A 22,921-nucleotide genomic window follows, 5' to 3' on the forward strand; every position below is an offset into this window, starting at 1 on the left:
ATCAGCAAACTGAATTAGCGCAGTCCTACTTTTTGTGCCAAGGTCATTAATTAAAATATTAAATACGATCGGTCCCAAGAGTGATCCTTGAAGAATGCCATTAGTAACCTCCCTCCAGCCGAACAATGCTCCTTTCAGCACAACCCACTGACCTCTCCCCTTTACATGGTTTCCTTACCCTCCTTACAGTTCCTGTATTAATACCCATTTTACTAATAATTCCCCATGTAGTACCATGCCAATGCTTTATTGAATTTTAGATAGATTTCATTCACTGCATGTCCTTTAAGAAATCAGTTATTTTATCAAAGGAAGATCTACCTTTGATAATTCCGTGTTGGATTTTATCCCATTTTCATTTACCTCCAGTCTTTAATTCTTCTTTCCTTCAAAACTTGTTCTAAAATCTTGCATACTATTGACAAACAGATCTGTAGTTGCCTGGACTACTTCCCCCCCCTTTCTTAAATACAGATAACTATGTTTGCTATTCTCCAGTCATATGGTATCTTGCTACCTGACTTGCAATTTCATGTGCCAGTTCTTTCAGTATTCTGGGTTGGAGATTATCTGGTCCCCCCAGTTTGGGAACATTAAACTGTTTGAGCTTTGTTTCTATTTTGGATGTGATCATTTCCATTTTCATACACTCATTCCCATTAGCCATCCTACCTTTCCAGGCCTCTATGTTCTACATTCTTCTCCACTGTTGCTGGCCTGGGAGCAGGGGCCCAGCAGCATGCTATTTTGGAAGCAGTAGAAAAGCTTAGGAACCAATCTCAGATCCTACATATTTGATAGACATGATCACACAGCTAAATTTTATATAGAAGAAAAATAGATTTCAAATATAAGCAATTTACATGGCTTTCAAGGCTTCTGAGCTGAAGCGTCCTATAACAAATACTGCAATGTGATGTAATTAAGGTTTAAACCTGTTTTTTTGTACAATTAGGGAGAAAAGAAAGCACTACTGTCAAAATAATATCAGGAAAAGACACCACTTGGCGTACCTAATCCCCTCCCAAAGCAAATCTATTCTGAAAACCTACACTAATCTCCTTGGAGACATTAGCATATTTGCTAAAAACAGAGAGTCCCTTGGAAGTGTAACTTAAAAAATTTAACAGCACATGTCGACTTTACAGTCCACATACATTATGAAACTAGTGACTGCCTTTCCAGAAGAAACAGTCATCAACTTCCCCCCCCCCCCCCGAGTACTACAAACATTACTGACTTACTGGACAATGAGCATAACTGAAATACTTGATACATTATTCCATGACTGAAATATCCATTGAGGCACAAAAAACCAGTTAATTGACTGAAAAGAAACAATAAAAAAATCTGTTCTGTATATTAATGTGAGCAAGGAGTCCCTTAAAGGTGAAATCAATATTAATTCCCATTTATAAAAAATGATTCTCTTCTGTGATGGGAGACAATTGCTTCATTCTGGGACCTGGATTCTTGCTCGTTCAGTTTTAACAAGTAGCTCAGTTTCAGCTTCTGGTAAATGTTAAAAAATAACAAAAATAAAAAAAAAAAAACACACGATCTTTATATCACCTCCTTTAAACCAATTAAACATACTGGTAAACATAGACTTGATGGAAGCTTAGAAACTGGAACATCCATTGCTGGGGGAAGGGGAGAACAGATGCCACTATGAAGTCATATGAAGAGAAATATCATTGGATTTAGAATGATGAAGTGCAGCTTGCATGTACCATGGGCCAGACTGTGCAACTAACACCCAGACCTGTGCTACGAATGGTGTGGAGCTGCACTGCTCTACAGGGGGAGGCAGTCCCTCTTGACATTCCCCAGCACTCAGGAATGTATACAGTACATCATATCTCAGGTTGATGCACCTAGTTCTGCAAGGTGCACGTGCCAGACTGTGCTGGCCTATGTGAAAGGTGGCAGGACTGTGGTCCCATCAATGCTCTACCCCTGTTATAGTGACTTGTGCCCATAGCATGCTACCTCCTGTCTCACCACTAGAGTCCCTTATCTGTGGCAACAGGAACCTCCCACTACAAGCTAGCCAACTTCACACCAGCTGAGGATTCCCTTCCACTGGGAAAATCTACAGCAGCCCTTTCAGAGCAGCTATAAAGGTCTCTTTTTACTACTCTGGCAGTGCAAAGGGCTAGTAGCATGGGGCAGAATCTGGCCTCTTGTCTATTTAAATTGCACATGTTTGGTTTTCTGTACAATTTTCTATTTTCCTATCACCTTATCAGTTTCGATAAAACTGTCCGTGGTGAACTGCCCAGCTATCTCCTTGGGTTTTCACTGTCCATTTAGCTGATTCTCCTGTATATAAATTACAGCAACATTCAGATTGCTCTAATTTATACTGGGGACTGGTCTGGCACCAACAAGAACCGCAGGGCCAGGCCTTAAGCCATATTTCCACTGCTCCTCTTGACCTACTCTGAGCACTGAGAACTAGGCACCTGTATTTATTGATTCCTTCGGACTATAAGCATTCAGTGTAAAAATTCCTGCCGGGGACTATGTTCTGCACTACAGGGTGTAGAGACTGTTTCTCCAGGAAGAAGCTCCACGTGTCGTATAATTTGGTATTGGATCTACCCTCCCTGAAAGCCCCCACAAGGCTATAGTTAATCCAGGTGAAAGCCTAAGGACTGTTGTTCAGAAGCCTGTGCTTTTGACCAGAGACAAGTTGGTGGAATCCCTGCAAGGAAGTCAATATACTGGGATACATCCCACATTCAATTGACTCACTTTACAAAATATGTGTGGGGATCTTGCATGGAATGACATTAATTTTCTCTATCCCCTTTGCAGTCTACAATTGGGGATTGCTACAAAACAGCAGTGACAATTATGTTGCGGCACACATTTATTTTATTTTATTCTCAGATGCATTTTAGATTACATTAAAAAACCTAAATAGCTTATGCAAATCACCATGTGCTCCCTCCAGCTCATCAGTGGCATGTAGATTCTTTGGTGGGGGCAACACATTTGGTCTTTATTGTTCTTTTCTAAATCTTCCATTTTTTTTTCTTTGGTCTTCCATGTAACCAAAGCTTTACTTGGAAACCTGGTGTTATGTTGTTGCAAAACAGGAGGCTCCTAAGAGTAGCCATGCAAGGCACTGAATTTAGCCGTATGAAGTGGAAATCCATCAACTTCATGAAAAAAATTCGTACAGATACAGACAGACATTATCTTCCTTTCCAAATGCAAACAGATGGACATCATACCAGAAGGACTGAAGGTAAAAAAATCCATTACAATCTACATACCACACAGACTATGCCGAGAGATTGTGCCACACACTCTCAAAGAAACTGCGGAACTACCTGATCAACATCCTATACAGCAAACAGGGAAAGATTAAGAACCCCTACTGTTACTCACACCTTCTTGTCAGGGGGAGGGATAGCTCAGTGGTTTGAGCACTGGCCTGCTAAACCCAGGGTTGTAAGTTGAATCCTTGAGGGGGCCACTTAGGGATCTGGGGCAAAAATCAGTACTTGGTCCTGCTAGTGAAGGCAGGGGGCTGGACTCAATAACCTTTCGAGATCCCTTCCAGTTCTATGAGATAGGTATAGGTATTAACTGTTTGAAATGGGCCATCCTGATGATCACTACAAAAGTTTTTTTTCTCCTGCTGATAACAGCCCACCTTAATTGATTAGTCTCAGAGTTGGTATGGCAACACCCATTTTTTCATGTTCTCTGTGTGTATATATATCTTCCTACTGCATTTTCCACTGCATGCATCCGATGAAGTGGGTTTTAGCCCATGAAAGCTTATGCCCAAATAAATTTGTTAGTCTCTAAGGTGCCATGAGTACTCCTTGTTCTTTTCATCAAAATTTAATGGCTAGAGCAGGAGACTGATTCAGGACACTTGAGGTTTATTCCTGACTCTGCTACTAACTCACTGCATCAACTTGGGCAAGTCACTTAATCTCTCTGTGCTTCAGTTTCCCAAATAATGACTTAGCTTTGTAAAAGATTTTGCATCTTCAGATGAAAGGCTCTCTGTAAGTGCAATGTATTATTGTATGATGTTATGTTCTGATGCTGTAATGACACAATATAAATTAATACTTTTAAAAATCAACCATTACCTTTCTAGCCTCTGCATGGTCATGGCCAGTGTCTTGTTCAATTCATCTATCATCCGGCACCCTGAAGGGTGAATAGGTAATGAGCTGGATCCAGAAGGCAGATGCTGGCTGTGGCTGCCATACGGAAGCTGGTGCTGGTGCGCTGCTAATTGGGATGGCAGTACAGAGTGGTGGTGTGGAGCCAAAGGCTGCTGGGAACTCTTCTGCATGGAATAGGACCCAAGAGAGAGGTCTGGCCCCCCTAAAGGCATGCAAATCATGACTTTCTTTGGAGGTAGCGGAGGCGATAGTTTAACTGGCATACAAGGCAGTTTCATAGGACCGCCAGGATCTAAAACACAAGAACGAGAGGCACAGACATAAGTTTCGATGGCATTAAAAAGAAGACCACAATATCTACTTAGGTAATTGGGCACAAAGGTTGCCAGTAAAGACAACAGATGAGTCTGCATTGGACTTACCCCTTTCCTGCTGGTGATGGAATATACTGTACCCTATAACACTCTGAATGGTTTTCAGAAGGGAAGTTTTCATGTCGCAACATTTTTGAGCCTCACAGAAACATTTGAGGACTCTCAATAAGAAGTGCCTTAAACAACAATAGTCCACGTAATCACAAGATCTATGTAGTGCTTTTCATCTTCAAAGCACTTTCTACCAGGGACTAACACTGACAACATCCCTGTGAGCTCTGTGTTATTATCCCCCATTTAATGAGTAACCTGAGGTAAAATGACCAGGCACCCAAAGTCACAGAATGAATCATTATCACCACAGTGGGGATTAAAACTCAGGAATTTCTGGCTCCCACTGCTACAGTCTGACTACTGCACATCACAGCTCACATTTTTGTGGACCTGCAGAACATTTGGTGCAGCAGAATTATGCTAATGAAAAAAAAAATCATGAATGAGGTATAAGGATAATCCAGCAAAAATGAAGGGAAATGGTAGGATTAATTTATTCTTTTATAAAACACCTGGCAAACAAACTTTGTGCTGGATTCCCATGCTGTGGATTTTAACCCATGGGGGAAAAATTACTGTTGACTTCCATGGGAACTGGATAAGGCCTCAGAGGTGCATATAATGGAGACATCTATAAGCAGATGGAATTTCAATGCATTGGCTACCTGAGCTGGGCAGGGGGAAGGAGACGGGCTGGGTTGCATTATGAAAATTTCTAAAAGGCCAGAGAGCCAATGTGAGGAGCTGGAGATTTGAGAATGAGGAAAGCCATGGAGAAGTAGCCACTTGGGGTTGGGGGATAAGAGAAGATGGGAGTTTACATTATGGACTGATGTTGTTTAAACTTATAGGGAAGGAGGGAGCTAGAAAGGCCTCCTGAGGTTGGAAGAGGGAGTGACCTCAATGAACCCTTTCAAATCTGGCAAACCTCTGGCATTCGGGTTCTGTAAAGGAGTTCTGGCAGCATAACATATTTAGCCTCTCTGATCTGAGTTCATGCACCTTACTAAAATACAATGAAGAGATAAAAGTGCCAACAGCTTCTTGGGACTTGACAAAGCCCAGCAGATAAGCTGCTGCTGCTGAGGTTTCAAAGGCCATCACATGTTTGTGAGCTGCACCACAGTTTTTAAAAGCACTTCTATAAATTTTCATGTTTGCACTAGCTATCCATAATTTCTGGCCTGGGTATTTATTTGTCAGCAGTGGGGCCAACTCTACTAGCTAGAGTTCAGATGGCTCCCAGGGCAACACTTCTCCAGAAAGATGAAACTGAAAAAAGACACTAAGCTAGAAGATGACAGGGACCAAATTCAAGTCTGACATTACTATTTATTATTAGAGTAGCTCTACAATAGCACCTAAAAGTCCCAGTTGAGGTTGGGACCTTATTGTGCTAGGCATTGAACATGCGTGTTGTAAGAGACAGACCCTGTCCCAACGAACGTACAATCTAAACATCCAGCCAGGACAGAATCCAAATCTTTTGACTCTCCATCCAGCATGTCCTATCCACTAGACTATACTCTCTTCACTAAAGTCAATGCCTGTTGCACCCCCTTATGCAGAGCCAAATACGGCCCTTGGATTTGCCAGCAAACACGAAACTCCCCTCTGCCATTCCCTACTCTCTTCTAAAGCGGACCGGTTTCCCCGTTTTGCAATTTGAATTTTTATGGGTTTTTTTACCCAAACACAGAACAGACTGAGCTGTCATGTCTCTTATGCACATACATGCATAGTAGCTATGTTTTATCTTTGTACCCTATATACTGTCTTCAAGAAAATTTAAGAGACAATAAAGAGTAAATTGAATAAAACCCTGAGAATAAGGCTCCTCTGCAATGTGTTGTAACAAAACATTTTTATACATTATTTCTCCAGGATACCTTCTACTAAAAGATGAGCCTGAGCTACAAAGCTGGGATCCAGATCTGCACTTCCCTAAACTTCTGCAGTAGCCAGATCTGGATGTTTGGTTTGGTTCAATCTCTGTTGTACTTCAAGGAACAGCTTTAGTTCACAGAGGTGGTTGTATTCTGGAAGGGAATGCTGTCCTAGTACCAGACTTTCGCTCTGTGTATGAAGTAGAGGAGACATCCACAATGGAAGGCTCAAAGTGGTACCATCCACCAGAGCTGCTCACTCATGCTCCTGGCTGAAGAAAAGCTGGAAGGGACCATTGAATTTACAACTTCCTGTGTTTCTGAAGTACTAAAAAAGCTGATTTGCTGTTGGGAGCCAGTGGAATTTGTGAGGTTGATTGAGGCACAAAATAGATAGAAATGCTTCAATTTTTTTAAAAAAGCATTAAAATGAAAAGGATATTTTTCTTTTTAAATGAAAATATGCCCCTCCTAGGTTTGCAGCCCCAAAACTGTTGCTTTGGGGGACTGTAGCTTGCGGTAGCGAATGAGAACTAGAACGTGAGATTCACTAGTTTATTTTCATTGGTCAGCGAAAGGCAAAAAAGCATAAAGAGTGAGTGAGATTTGTAAAATCAGTCTAAATTCTCTAAAATATTATTCGTAACACAGGTAAGGACATTTGTTTAAACATATGGGGCTAGAGTACATTAGCATATCTTCCTTGACGTCAGAAATGGAGGGATGCTAATTTACACCAGCTAAGGATTTGGCCCATGATTTTTCACCTCGTGTCCACACAGCTCTGAAAGATAGTCATGAAAATCTACCAGCACAGAAACAAAAATTTACTTGTCTGCCCTTTACCGTAATAACTTTTGTCTATCAATGAAAATTACTCAAAAGGAGAATTAGTACAACAGAAAGGAGCATTAGAGCCGTTCACTTGGTGACAGTGGGCATTATCCTGAAAATGTGACTAAGCTGTCCGTTCAGTGGCGGTTCTGAACGAGTAAGGTTCTCAGAAAATGGTCCAAACTTATGAGCAAATTTCCCCTCTCCAAATAAACCAGTGGAAACTTCATGGTCTGCAGTGGATCTCATCTAGTGTAAATGAGAGGAAAATTTGACCCGTGTGTGTAAGAGGTTATAATTGATATATTAGATTGGGACAATCATATTCTATAGTTTTTTTTTAACTCCACTGTTTTTTTCCATGAGGCATATGGACAGCACATGGGGAGACGTACAGCCTCTAGAAGGGAATAGCCATCATATGTATACAAGCCTAGGTGAATAACAAGCAGAGAAAGGGAAAGAATGAACAAAAAAAGAAATCAATGCTATAAGTCCTCACAGTGGAATGTTACTGCAGTTTTAAATCTTTGCACAAAGCACTGAAATGACAGGATAGTAGCAAAGAGGCCTGGAGATTAATCTTTTCTGGCTGAGGACTCTTGTATCCACTATTATGTATAATGGGGCTAGTTCTGAAAGATGCTGAACAAGCTCAACTTCCCCTGGCACTAATGGGCGTTGAGGTTGTTCAGCATTTTGCTTGATCAGGTCCTAGTTCTGCTGGATTTAATGCAAATAATGCTAGAAAATTAAACCTTATCACTGTTTATGACAATATACTATCATTATATACAAATATATAACTAGAAGATAACATTTGCTACACCAGACTAGGGCACTGATCCATGAGGAAGGCAGCCCCTTCCTCTTCTCCACAATGTACCTGGCCAAGTGACCATCCTGTACATGGGAGGAAAAATTCCTTCTGACTCCTATGGTGACCAGTTGATGCCCCAAAGCACGAGTTTTTATTACCCTTGCTGAAGTACATACAACTACAAATGTAACTACTTGTTATGAGTATCTAGTTCCCTTTTAAATTCTATTCCAGTGGCTAACTGTGACCTATTGTAGTAGTGAATTCTATAGTCTGTAAAAGTCTGCATGTATTTAGGAGGCAGTGTTGCCCAATGGGCAGGACCCTGAAATGGGATTCAGGAAATCTGAGTTATATTCCTGGCACTGTCATTAATTCACTGTATGAATTTGGGCAAATCAGTCTCCGCGACAATCGATCTCCGAATCGACGCTTGTACTTCATCAGCGCAGGTAGGAGTAAACGCCGTCGACGGGGGAGCCGCGGCAGTCAATTTGCTGCCGTCCTCACAGCAGGGGTAAGTCGACTCAGATACGTCGAATTCAGCTATGCTATTCGCGTAGCTGAATTTGCGTATCTTAAATCGATTCCCCCCCCCCCCAGTGAAGACGTAGCCTCATTTGACGTCTCTATTCCTAGTTCCCAGATCCTCTAAGGCTATGACTACACTTAGGCTTGGTCTACACTAAACCCCCAAATCGAACTAAGGTACGCAACTTCAGCTACGTGAATAACGTAGCTGAAGTCGACATACCTTAGTTCGAACTTACCCCCGTCCAGACCCGGCAGGCAGGCTCCCCCGTCGACTCCGCGTACTCCTCGCGGCGAGCAGGATTACCGGAGTCGACGGGGAGCACTTCTGAGTTCGATTTATCGCGTCCAGACTAGACGCGATAAATCGAACCCAGACGTTCGATTGCCTGCCGCCGAACCAGCGCGGTAAGTATAGACAAGCCCTTACAGAGGTGTGTAGAATACATGTAGTGCATACTACCCTAGCATGGGTATACATAGCAGTCAGGGCTGGCTCTAGGTTTTTTGCCACCCCAAGCAAAAATTTTTTGGCTGTCCCCTACCCCAGCCCTGGGTTCTCACCCCCGCCCCCGACACTCCCTGCCGCCCCAGCCCTGGGCTCTCTCTCCCCCCCACACCCGCATCCCCTGCCGCACCAGCTCTGTGCTTTTCCTCTCAGCCCACCCCACCCCACACCCCCTGCTGCCCCAGCGCTGGGCTCTCCCCTCCACACCTGCACCCCCTGCTGCCCCAGCCCTGGGTTCCCCCCCAGTAGTGCTGACTCCAACCGCTCCCCCCTTGCCTCCAGCCGGTCTGGCGCTGGCAGGGTCGGGGTAAGCAGCGGGGCTCCCGGGCCGCGCCTCAACCCAGGGTCCCTCCAGCCAGGGCTCCTGCCTCCAGGACTGGCCGGGACCCGGGAGGGCAGAGCCGGGGGAATAAGGGGTAGAGCCGGTAGGGGGCTGAGGAGCCGGGGCAGGGTAGCCCCAGAGGGAGCGGAGCCCTGGAGAGCAGGACGCGGGCCCCGCACAGCAGCGCCCCGCCCTCTATGGCCCCGCTGCTGCTGCTTCTGGCCGCCCTGCTGCAGTCCCTGGGTGGCCCTGGCTGTGGTGCTGGGGAGCGGCTGCCCTGCGGCACCTGGAGGCAGCTCCGTGTGCCCCGCGGGGCGGCCCCCAGTCCCAGTGTCCCCCGTTCGGAGTCTGCCTGGTCCAGCCACAAGGTGAGGGCGCTGCTCCCCCACGGCGCGAACCGCAGTGGCCCCAGGGCGCCCCCGTGCACGACGCGCTGCTGCTGCTAGGGCCAGCTCTAGGCTTTTGTCGCCCGAAGCGCAAAAAAAAAAAAAAAAAAAGATGGGCGGAATGCCGCCCCTGAAAATGTGCCGCCCCAAGCAGGTGCTTGGTTTGCTTGTGCCTAGAGCCGGCCCTGATAGCAGTGTAGACAGTGAGGTGCTGCTTAGATGAGTAAAGACATGCCAGAACCTTAGGGTAACACATTCTACATGGCTCTCTACTCACCCAAGCAGTGCCTTCCACATCTACACTGCTACTTTTAACAATGTAGTGTTCCACTGCTGTCCTGCTGCCTTGAACTCTTTCCCCACTGCAGGGAAAGGCTCTGGACGCTCCCTTCGGTGTGGGAAGGCTCCAGCAATGGGGAGCTGCTGGAACTTTTGCCCACTATCCCCCTCTCACCAGAGCCTTTCCCTGCTGCATGCAGCTACTCACCTCAATGTAGACACAGCCTTCGTACTGTACATGCCACTGCCAGTGTAGGCAAGGCCTAAGAGGAACTGATCCAAAAGCCTATTGAAAATAATGGCAGTCTTTCCACTGACTTCCATGGGCTTTGACCAGGTCCATAATGAAGGGTCAAATTCTGTTCTCAGATACGTGCATGCTGTGTTGGACATGGAGCTGCTATGTCATAATTTTATGAATGCTGTATGTAAGCTAGTTATTGAGATAGACTGTATAACCGTATTAGTTAGTGGAATGCTTGTTCTAGATCTATACTGCTTTAATTCCATGGGGACTGTCACCAAGACAACAAAGGTCTTGGACTATTTGTAGGAAGCTTAAACTCACGTGGAAAATGGATAGACACCAGGTAAGCAAGATACGTGTATAATCTGTTTACCATTTTAAGATTTTTTTCTCTGAAGTCCTTTGGTTGAAAATAAACAACACTCAGCTTTAAGAAGGCTGGCTGATCTCTGGATGCCACTGAGACATAGCTCCCAAGGACCAGAATTGCAGGTACTGAGGCTAAAGTGGGCTTGTTGAGGCAATCACATTTAGTTCCAGGGGATGGCAAACCAAAGACTGGCCTAAGAGTGGGAGAAGCATGTGATTCCACCTAACAAGAGGTGACAAGTCAAGGCCTGTTGAGAGGGAGTACACTCAAAAAGCCCCAGAGGGGTCAGAGATGCAGTTAGCCCAATAATTGTGAGACAAGTATTGCCTACTGACTGCAGTGGGCATAGCACATGCGCATCTTAGGCCAATTTTGGCTCCCACATCTTTTGCTGTTCTTCTGCACAATGTGTACAGCAAAGAGAGGGGAAGGACTTGGGAGCGCACGCAGAGGGTGTGCACGTCCTGAATGCCACAAAGCCCAGCTTTGCAGGGACTCTCTGCGTAGTCTCACAGCAGGCATTAAGGGCAGGGCCAGGCATTCTGCTGTTACTTTGATCAATTGGCTATTGCTCTCCAGATAGCAGGAGTCATAGGACCTGTGGAAGCAATTACAATCCCAGGGTCCAGCCCACTGCCATTCTGCAGACTGGGAGAAATGATCCATTCACTCTGTTCCTGTGCCGCTGTATCCGCCTCAAGAGCGCAGCATGGGTACTCAGAGTGTGCACTGGGGAGAGAATTTACCTCAAACTGAATAAGCCATGTGCATACTGGTGTAGAAAGCAGGAGGAGGTATGACAGAGCAGAGGGCTCACGCCTACTGCAATAGGCTCATCTACAGAGGAGCCACCCCAGACATGAGCATCGGCCTGCTAAACCAAGGGTTGTGAGTTCAATCCTCGAGGGGGCCATTTAGGGATCTGGGGCAAAAATCTGTCTGGGGATTAGTCCTGCTTTGAGCAGGGGGTTGGACTAGATGATCTCCTGAGGTCCCTTCCAACACTGATAGTCTATGATTCTATGTAAATGCTGGATTAGAACATACTGCAGGCTGTGGAGATTAGCTGACAGGTAAATTTGTAGTTCTAAATAGTTTTTTAATGTTGTAACCAGCAACCAACTATGTTTCAAGAGGCCTTACATCCATTGTTCTGGAATTCCATCCTGGCAGGTCCACATTATCAGTAGTTATTTTTATGGGCTTACAACACTTCCTTCCCTGTTAAATGTTCACTTCTAACCATGGCTAGTTGCTCTATATTTGAATTATCGCTGTTATTCTGCCAGCCGATAGTTTGACTCTTACTGTATATAGGCATAATTAGATTGTGTGTTCTTAGAACTAAAAACGGGACAAACTTTCATTCCCGGCACTGGGAGGAGGAACAACTGACAAGATGCTAAAAGGATTTTTAAAAGCTGTAATGTGATTGTTGAATTAAAGGACCAGACTCTGTTCAAAGTTACACCAAATGTAAAACTGAAGTAATCTCACTGACTCTGGATTTACACAGGTGTAACAGTTATGCCCCAAATGTTTTCCTCACAGATTTTTTAGAAAATTTCATAGATAACTGGCAGGTCATTCTTTTGATCTGAATGTGGCTGGGTTAATCCCAGAAAAGCTCAAGTTTGGTACTGAGAAGTAATGGATTAACGGACAAAGAGACGAAGGGGCACTGTGATACTGGGAGCGTTGCTTTTCAAAGAAGATATAAAACCAATGTTCTGGCCTCTTCTGGTCATTAAAGATCTCCTGGCAATTAATCCCAAGGCCCCAGACAAATTCAGTCTCAGATGGTTATTTAAATTCCCCCCACAATTTCAACCAGATGTGGTATTTTGCAATTCTTGCCCAGAATGGTTGTGTAACGCTGCTGTACACGGTTATCTTCCACCCCAGAGATATAGGGTAGGTGAAGATGAGTCTTGTGTAAAGTTGGCATATCAGAGCGTTAGGACTCTGGTGGATGAAAGGGGCTTTATAAATGAAGGATGGCTTATTATTAATGATCATTATTTAACAATTGGCAGAAGGATCATTGTAAAATAATTGGCCAGTGAGGAATGCTGAGTGGTGAAATTGTATTGAAACAATAACAAGACATGTTCTCTTCCTAGGGCTGACTGCTTTGTACTATGTAGAGATGGATCTTGATGATTACAGGGTAAATGCTGCTTTTTCCTGCTCAGATTATGAGCATGCAAGACAGAGAACGGGCAACAGAAAGGGCTGCTCAGGGGATTCCAACACCCTTCACATACTGTAGAGAAGTTCTCTCTGGCTGCTCCTTCCATAAAAGCAAGATGGATGGTTTTGGGGTGGATGGGGCAGGAACATGGGTCTGTGAACTACGAAGATGTCAAGCCCCCTACCAGTAAAAGACTCCAGAGGAGGCAGTCTCACTCCCAGCCTGCTCTGGTTTCTCTTCGATTCAGGTTCTTATATCCTCCTCATCTCCACAGTACCCAAGAACCTACCAGAACAGCTCTAAGCTATGTGATTAGAAATTGCCACATGTGATTCTCTTTCTCCCTTTTCACTCCCACAGTAAAACGGAGGGTTTCTTTCTTTTTCCAATTTTAATTGCATTTATTTTTCTTTACTTTATACCTGCTCTGCTATGAGTTTGACCTTGCCCTCAGTAACAAATAGTCTTGCACTTGAACAGAAAGTGGTGATGTGTGAGATGGATCCTAGATCCTGTTGGAGGGGAGGATTCTGTCTCCTAAGTCCTGCCTGATCTGCACAAGGTCCCTTGTACATACCCCTTTAGTCATTCTTCATGCAGGTGATGAGGATTTGGCCCAGAGTTTCTGACAAGAAGATGGTCTGATTTTTAAGTCACTGAACCGTCACACTATTTGAGGTATTTATCTGTTGTTTTTTTCTCTGCTGACCAGGCCTGGGGAGATTTTGTAATTATATATTCTCAGGTATTCTTGTATTTGATTTAATAAACAAGATAAAACAAAACAAGGTAAAAGATCAGAAGCATTTCTGCAGGCTCCACATCAGCACTATACCTGAAATGAAACTCATTCCAAGACCACGTTTCCTCTCATATCCTTCTTGAACAGATCGACCAGACCATTAACTACTGTCACTCTCTATTAGTCATGCTTGGTGTATCTTAATTTGTCCTTCACTCGCCTCACAAAATCCTCAATAGAAAAACAGACACTGAAAGTGCAATGAAAACCTGAAAAATCTTCATTTGGAGCGCCAGAAGTCTGACTTTATTAATTCTCTCACACATAAACTAAGGATGTCTCTGGAGTAATTAGTAAAAGAATAGGGTTAATTTAGCTTTCTCGTGATGAGGGTGATTCATTAAGACACTGCTCATTTTCAGGGATTATGCAAGTCTACTATAATCTAAAAGGGTAGCATAAGGCATATAGAAATATATGTCCCTAGACCCTCCCAGTAAGAAAAAGTCAAACCTATTGGTCTGAGATGTTAATGTTTATAAGGGTATATATGGGTGAAGCTGTCAGCTCTACCAAGAGGCAACTACCAGCTAAATTAGGGCCTTGTGACTAATTCTGAAATTGTACCCCCTCTCCCACAGGGGTGTGTGTGTGTGTGTGTGTGTGTGTGTGTGTGTGTGTGTGTGTGTGTGTGTGTGTGTGTGTGTGTGTGTGAGAGAGAGAGAGAGAGAGAGAGAGAGAGAATCTTGTCTATGTGTGAGAGTGTATGTCATCATGTCTACCTGCAAGTGAGTGTGTGTCTGAGTGGGAGAGAACGAGCTGAGCAATCACCCTAATTAGGCAACCATCTGTCTTTAAAGACCATTCCAAAGTAGCCCCAGAAGTACAGAGTACAATTCTGCTTCACCTTTATTGGAGGGTCATCTCTGTTAAACAACTGACACATGCTGATCCCTTGAATGGTTACTTAAGACAGATTTCACTCTATATAAAAATTTGATTTACAAAATACACAGAAGCAGGCATCAATCTCCATCCATCGTTTGTTTTTTCATCTAACTTAAAGAGCAGGGTAGTCTCTCTCTCCCCCCTCATGTTTCTGTACAATGCACAGTTAGCAGAAGATGTTTTCCTTTATGTTAGTTTCTTAATTGCGTCTTTATTTGTGAGCAATAACTCATGGGGTAAACTGAATTACAAGAATGGATGGGAAACAAATTCAGAGCTGGTGCAAGCAGCTGTAGCCCCAAATGAAGTAATGGTGCCTGCTTTTGCCCCTTTGGTTTGCAGTTTTAGGCAAAAAATAAATCAATTTAGAGTTGATTGTGGCAGGCGGGAAAAGTGAAGAAATCCCATATAAATTTCAGATAAAAGTGAACAAAAGTAAATAAAGCACAAATCAGTTGGCCCTCTAGATATAACGCTATGTAGAAATAGGTGAGAAAAGCAATATATGCTGTTTCGTAAAGATTCTTTTATTTTATAATAGTCAAAATAAAACAAAATGATCTGGCAAAAAAATAGTAACACGTAGCATTGTATAAACAGGAAGCGATCATCCTCACCACACCACTCTGAGGCAGGGAAGTATTAATATCAGAGGGGTAGCTGAGGGGAAAAGGCTGCAACCTGCCCAAGTTATCTAGGGAGTTACTATCAGAACTGGTTTAAAACCCAGGAGTTCATAGCCTCCTAACCTGTGCTGCTCTCTCTGAAAGCAACGGGAATTGTGCACACACACATCTCAAAAGGTACAGATATGTATTTTAGGAATATTTAAATGTTTCATGGTCCTTGTGTGTGTGCGCCTGTAATATTTCTCTACAGCAGTGGTCTGATGGTAGTCCAGGGAGGGTTGACTGGTCACATACAGCTGACTGTTCCTCCTTGCTTCTAATAGCTTTTACAGATAATGGGCTCTTAATTGCAAAGAAGAGCCTTGATGCATGTAGAAGCAGCTGGAAACCAGGCAGGGGAGACTGCATACTCTGCCTCCATTGCAGTCTCTAACACATCAGGAAGGGAAACTGGAGCATCCTTCAGGGACTGGAGCAGGAACAGAGCAATTGGGGAACTGGAGTTGTCAATCACCACTAGCATCCACCAGTGGGAAGCCATGGAGAAGGGGACTGGGTAGCCAGTGAGCATGAGCAAGGAACCAGAGGGCTGAGTAATTGGGAAAGAAGGGGACTGAGCTTGATACGTTTGTTGGGGGGGTGGTATGATGAGACTGCCTCTAAGGCACGTAGCTGAGTTGCGACTGCCAGCAGCAAATATCTCCAACAGCTGGTGATAGGACAGTGGATGGGGAGGGCTCCGAGTTACTACAGAGAATTCTTTCCCAGGTATCCAGCTGGTGGATCTTGCCCACATGCTCAGGGTCTAACTGAATGCTATATTTGGAGTCAGGTCAGATTGGCAGAGACCCTGGAGGTTTTTTGCCTTCCTCTGAAGCATGGGGCATGAGTCACTTGCTGGTTTAAACTAGTGTAAATGGTGGATTCTCTGTAACATGAAGTCTTTAAATCATGATTTGAGGACTTCAGTAACTCAGCCAAAGCCTATGGGTCTATTACAGGAGTGGGTGGGTGAGGTTCTGTGTCCTGCAATGTGCAGAAGGTCAGATTAAATGATCATAACGGTCCCTTCTGGCCTTAGAGTCTACAGACGCTCCCCGACTTACGCAAGCATTCCGTTCTGGAACGCCTTGCATAACTCAAATTTTGCGTAAGTCGAAAACGTATACCCAACCATTACGCAAAAACCAACCAACCAAACAAACAAAAAAACTATTTCTGGCTTATGGAACTTTTTCTGTAAGTGCGGATTTGCGCAAGTCGGGTTTGCGTAACTTGAAGGGTGTCTGTATGAGTCTAAGGGAAGCATGTACAGAGGAATGGAGGGAAAAAGTGGGGAGAACAGCACTCATGGAAGCTGGAGGAGATGTAACAAAGAGCAAAGGGAGAGAATCTGATTAATTTATCCCCCAAAAAAGAACAAAGGGCTTATCTTATGAAACATGATTCAAGATACGAAAGTACTTTCCTATCATTATTTTTCTATCCAAGTCACTGCTGTATTTGCTAAGGTGAGGTTGCATGTTGGTGATCAAGGTCATGATTAGGAGGCTGGGAGGAGTGGCAGTCTGTGTGACTGTAGATGAGATGGAGGTATCCATCTCTATTAAGATATCATCCACCTATGAAATAGCTTGAGAGCCCCTGCCCTGCTGTATCAGTACAGCCATGACACACACACAATATCGATACACATGCAAACATCAACACAGCAGCTTTACCAAAGAAAGACATTGAGACTCTCAGTACAGGAGTGGACTGTTCCTTTAAGGGAAGTAGTGGTGCAGAGCATTCAGGAACACCTACTTACCAGTTAAGTGGTTGGCAATCCTGGCAATGGGTTTAGGAGGCAGGGCAGGGGGCTGTTTGAGGAGGGACAGCTGTTTCACTGGGGTGTCCTCATGGTCTCCAGGGAAAGCAGCAGATTTTTTGGGGGGAAGTAGCAGGACTGGTTTAGCTGAAGGATCTTGGGACAGGAGGACTCCAGACTCACTGGATCTGGGGCTCTCTTCAGACACTGGAGGACACAACCACATCATAGACGCAACAACGTTACAAGCAGAGTGGCAGCAGGTACAGTAATAGTAAGAGAAGAAAAACAGCACAGAGATGCAGATTAAAAACATAACTAATAGATTGTGCTCAAACATCGTAAAAACACGAAGAGAGAAAGAAAGAAAGAAAGACATACATACATCCCCTTACACACACACCTACGCCACAGGCCAATTTCAGCACTGGGTCATTCTCCATTAAAAGCAATGGAGCATCTCTCACTAACACCAGAGTTGAATTTAGTCCCACACACCTTTAACACAATCAAGAGCCTTGAAATGTCAAACCCCAGATGGGTAGCAATACACAATCAATAAACAAGTAGCTAGTCGACAGGTTTATGTGTCCACACAATGGCATCCTGCCCATCTCTCTGGCAGGGTCCATTATATTTTCAAAAGACCACACAGTTGTGCAGGATCACGGATATGCAGTTATACCAATTACACATGCCTTTTCATTCTTCCTCTTTGGAGCAATGTGCAATAGTTGCCACACAGCTGGTGAAAGGCACATTTTGTGCCACATGCCTCAAAAATGCTTTCTGAAGTCTGCTGTAGAACTAAGCGGTACAGCTGAAAAGCAACACCAGAGTCAATCATCTTGGTTCTTAAGAATGTTATTTTCTTATGTAGTAGTTTCTTCTCTGAAGTTATGCCTTTCACAGTGGGGCTGAATTTCGCCCATTACTATTTGAATGGTATTGTGGTTTCCATCCAATTCCCTCTCTCTCTCAAAATAACAGACATGGAAATTGTTACGTTGTTGCTGTTGTACAGTATAATTGAACGGCTTTTTCTTCAACAGGCGCAAGGCCTAACTGATCCACATCTCCGCAGCCCAGGTATGAAGACTGTGACCACTTTCTAGTCAAACTGTGATTTGAGAGGCATTCCACTGAAGCCAAAGGCGTTACTTCTGATTCAATCAGATGCAGCTCAAGTGGACTGTTGTTTCTCACCAGAGACACCCCAGTTAACTTTCTCAAGGACAACAAAAGCAGAAGTTGAACACTAAAGCCGGTGCTCTTCAACAGGAGGTTTTGGCTGGCCATCCTGAAGCTGTGAAAGGGGTCGCTACCAGTGGCCTCTTTAGAATGCTCAGGTTTTAGATTCCCAAAGTCAGAACTTCATTACATAAAGTTCTCTATTTGAGCTGGTGAATGGATGGGTCTAGGCATCTGCACCAGGGACAGGTGGATCAAGTCAGATAAAATAAGAAGTTAAATTAACTTTGGTTCAAGACTTAAACCAAACCTTTCTGATGTTAGTACAAATAATAATATGGTTGCTTCCCTCCAACCCCCCATATTTTCATGCCTGTGCCTCTCCAGGACCAGCAGCACATGTGATGAAATACTACGAGAAAAAGAGTTCAGACAGTTTGCTTAAGTACCTAGATTTTTGGAGGTTGCGCCTCATCTAAACAGAAACTCCAAATCTTTTAAGAGATGCCCAAAGCTAATTCAAACATTGTCACTCCCTCATCCACAACTAGGTCTCACATTCCTTATGTCAAGATAGCTCTTTTGTCACTTGGTGACCCAATGGGTCTGAGTAGACTTTCCTGACCTATCAATTTACCCTAAAATCTGAAATCACAGCTCCTGTGCTGAGCTTTCCTTATTGAGCAGCTGCTCGTGAGGCACTAACCTTGTGAACTGGAAAGCAGAGGGTTACTTCTGAGCTATACAATGTCTAAACCTTGTCCATATGATAAATGGTCTGCCTTTTCTTTTATCTTAACTATGTTCTCATTCTGCTCTAGATGTGAGAATCCCTCAGAACTCCTTATCACAGCCCCCCTGCATGTTAGAGCCTCGGCATTACCTACCAAGCTATTTGCTTTGTTACAACAGTGAAACATAAAACCCTCCGCTCTAAATCTGAGAGTACGCAAGACTTGCCAGGCTTCTGCTTTCATTACAAAATCTTCTTTCCAAATAGCAAAGAACACAGAATATCAATGAGAAAATGAAATTAAATCTATACAGTTTCCAGACTTGAAATGTACAAAGATTTTACTTTGCATTCTTATTTATGCGTGTTACTCACTAGTAGTATATTTACAGAAAGACAGTAACTCCAGTCTATAGTCCTGCATACAGACAGGACCAAGTTACAAAGTTGGACCTGAATCCAAACTTTCCCCAAGTTCTGAAGTGTTTGGATCTGAGGTTCTGGTTCTGGTTTATATCTACTCCTGTATGTCAAGAGAACTCCTGTGTGTTAAACATTAAGTATCAAAGACCAAAAACCATCAGAAGCCAATTTAAAAAAGCTTTAAAGAGCATAATGTTGAAAAAATTCTATATTTTGTATCTTAGAATGAAAATAGAAATGTTACCTGTCCCATCCATGATATCTGTGGTTGGGAGCACCTCATACGAACAGGGTTCCCCAGACGTGGAACCTGATTCCAGTTCTGCTAGGCCTGGTAGTGAAATCTGGCTGGAGCTCAGAGCCTGCCCATTCTCCAGTGATCCTTCATTTGGTATGGAAAGCTCCCCATCTGACAGCATTTGGAAGAAAGCACAATGATAATAGATCAAGAATAAGTAAGATATTACAAGAATGTAAATAAAACAGTGTTTGTAAAGAGACTGCCCTAAAGCTTTGGTTTCCTGTGGGTTATTCATGGCTCAAGCACCTAAATGGTGACTATACTTCCAACAGACACAGCACACATTCCATTTATTTAATATTTATTTAGGCATGGCCTATATTTACAGCAGCCTTATTTACATTCCCCAGAAATCTTTCTTAGTTTCTCCAGTGGAACAAACTCCTCCTTCACAATGTCATGGTGTTTGTATCACAGCGTTACAAGCTGGGTATGTTGCAATGGCAATTTTCTGCAATGTCAGGTTGAAATGTCTTGTTGCAACATAATGTCATGCAATTTTGCAATTTAATGACATTTCACTCACTTCAAAAGTGGCTTCAAGATTTGGGAACATCCTGAAAAATGTTCTTGTTGGACATGGGATTATGGCAAGAAAATAATGATGATAATCAGAAATGAGGGCAAATGTGAATGATCCCCATTCCTTCTCTACCTTTATATGGTCCAAAAACCTATTTGTATTGCACCTCTGCCAAACCTGTGAAGCGGGGGAGGAGAATGTGCTTGAACTGATGCTATGAAGCTTTTGTATTAATTTTGTTTCCCCTCCACTTGTTTTTATGACATAGGAGACATATAAATAACATCACAGACATATATCCCTATTTCACACACCACTAAAACCATTAAAGCTCCCAGCACGACCAAGAGTTTAAGTAAAGTGATAGACTAACTTTTATGGCCAGTTGGTATAAAGCTTTAATATTGGCATGTAGCAAATTCTAGCTGGAAAATCCACCTATAAAATCCTTAAAAATCTCTCCTTTATCTACACCAATTTCTGTAGCAGCAATAGATTTCTTTTTCCCATCAAACACTAGCAAGGACTAAAAACATCAGGATAGGAGAGAGAGAGTTACTATTATTCTCAATGGTGTCAACTCTTGTGATTTGATTGCAAGTCTCATAATATTTGGTGTTTTTTCTAACCTCTCAGCTGTTGGAGGCATGAGCATCTCAGCTTTTATTAAAACAAATAAAAACAGTAAGGTTCTACCCCTTGTGGTTGTGGAAAAATGAAAGCCTGAAAACCTGATGTGATGGGTTCCCCCTGGGTGCCACCTGGAACTGGGGTTCTACTGAGCTCTCTGACCCACCAGCCTGGGCTCCCTCTTACACTGTACTGCTGGGACGAGCTGTAGACCGATGTACACAGAGGGACACACCCAGCTGCAGTTACATACAGGCACCAACGAGGCACTGCACGAACCAACAATAGAGAGGCTACAGCCAAGATAACCCCCCAGCTCCCCAGCCTAAGACCCCAGAGCTGTACCGTCCTGCTCTGATTGAAACCCCGACCAGCATGAATTCATTACCCAGTTTGCCTCTCCCTTAATGTGGAGAGGAATATGCAACAAACTTGTGTTAACCAAGGTAAGATTTTTTCCCCCAGACACTTCACCTAAAGGCACACTAGTTTAGATTAAAACATAAAACAAGTTTATTAACTACAAAAAGATAGATTTTAAGTGATTATAAGTGATAAACAGATCAAAGCAGATTACCTTGTAAATTAACAAAACTGCAAACTAAGCCTAAAATACTAGAAAGATGGGATATGAATTAGCAGTTTCTCACCCTGACTGACACAAGCAGGCTTGCAGATTCTCAAGGCACAAGCTGCACTTGCTTTGCAGCTTGGGCTCCCCACCCTCATTCCAAGTCCTTTTTTTTTCTTCAGAACTTCTCTCAGGTGTTGAGTTGTGGGGAGATGAAGAACCACGGATGATGTCTCTCCCTGCCTTATACAGCTTTTCCATATGGTGGAAACCCTTTTTTAAAAAAAATTGGTTCCCAGACCAGTTTGTGGAAAAATACAGGTACCCAAAATGGAGTCCAGAGTCATGTGGTCTGGTCACATGCCCTTGCAGAGTCATAGCAGCCATTACTTACAGGCTGTCTGGAGCATTCTCAGGAAGGCTCACCAGGCAGGAGATTAGGCCTTAGGAGAAGTTTTTGTTTTTCCTAATGGCCTATTACACTGAATAGACCCTTCACAACCAGCTGTCTAGGCTGGAAGCATTTTGCCTAGTGGGTGTTACCCAGGTGTAAGCACATTTGAAATACAGATATCTACTCAAAATTCATAACTTCAGATCCAGAAAGGATACATGCATACAAATAGGATAATCATATTCAGCAAATCATAACTTTTCCAATGACATCTTACATGACTCATCTTGTGCAAATTGCATCATCATGTCATAACCGTACCCCCATGATGCATATGGAGTGTAGTGTCACACATGACCCCAATGCACCCTAATGGTTCAGAAGCCAGAAGGCAAATAGAAAGAACCCAAACCTTATTATTTATTTAAATCATGATTTTGGGGGCCTGACTTATGATTTTTGAACACTTGGGGTTGGCACTGTTACATTCCAATTCCCCAAACAGAGATGTACAACACCAAAGTGAGAGGAATCATCTGACAAGTACATTCCCAGCTCAGAAGGCCAAGATGTGCATATCAGTTTGGAAAGAGATGAAAAGCATAAAGTTCATTAATTCAGCCTCAGGACAATGGCAATTAATATGTCTGAAGGTAGATTAGCAGCAAAGAATTCAAAATCATATTTGTGACCTTTAAGACTCCTTTATGAACTATGAAGATGACCTTCTGCTTATTTTGAACCTTGGAATTATTAGGAATATCAGGATCTCAACTTCCTTGTTTTTGGTGGAGGATTTTTGGAGGACATAGCATGAGAATGGGCATGGGACAGTGACATCACAATAAGCTGAAACCTGAATAGTAGTTTTCTCAGCATTTAGCTGAGTTAGAAAGGGGAGAGAATATTAATGAAACCTGTAGGTTTTAGTTAGTTGGTAACTCAGTGGTCTGATTTTGATCTCACTTGCCCTGATTTTACACTGCTGTAATTCTGTTGACAGCAGCAGAGTTACTTCTGTTGATCTGAAAACAGAGTCAGGGTTCTACTCTACCACTAGA

The 22,921-nt window shown here is 43.3% G+C and overlaps 1 protein-coding gene across 9 annotated transcripts in view; it reads right to left on the minus strand.

The window, feature by feature from the left end:
- PHACTR1 (phosphatase and actin regulator 1) overlaps window positions 1–22,921 on the minus strand; it is a 418,901-nt gene that overhangs the window by 74,175 nt on the left and 321,805 nt on the right. For 7 of the 9 annotated variants that reach the window (XM_054018762.1, XM_054018761.1, XM_054018768.1 and 4 more), the window contains 3 exons: window positions 19,686–19,850; window positions 17,095–17,301; window positions 4,122–4,452 (listed from right to left, as the gene is read on the minus strand). In XM_054018762.1, coding sequence (XP_053874737.1) covers window positions 4,122–4,452; window positions 17,095–17,301; window positions 19,686–19,850 — 703 coding nt within the window. The remainder of the gene's footprint in view (window positions 1–4,121; window positions 4,453–17,094; window positions 17,302–19,685; window positions 19,851–22,921) is intronic. The other 2 variants (XM_054018764.1, XM_054018763.1) reach the window with 1 other exon arrangement.

Source organism: Malaclemys terrapin, chromosome 2 (assembly GCF_027887155.1).
Source record: "Malaclemys terrapin pileata isolate rMalTer1 chromosome 2, rMalTer1.hap1, whole genome shotgun sequence".
Classification (NCBI taxonomy): Eukaryota; Metazoa; Chordata; order Testudines; family Emydidae; genus Malaclemys; species Malaclemys terrapin.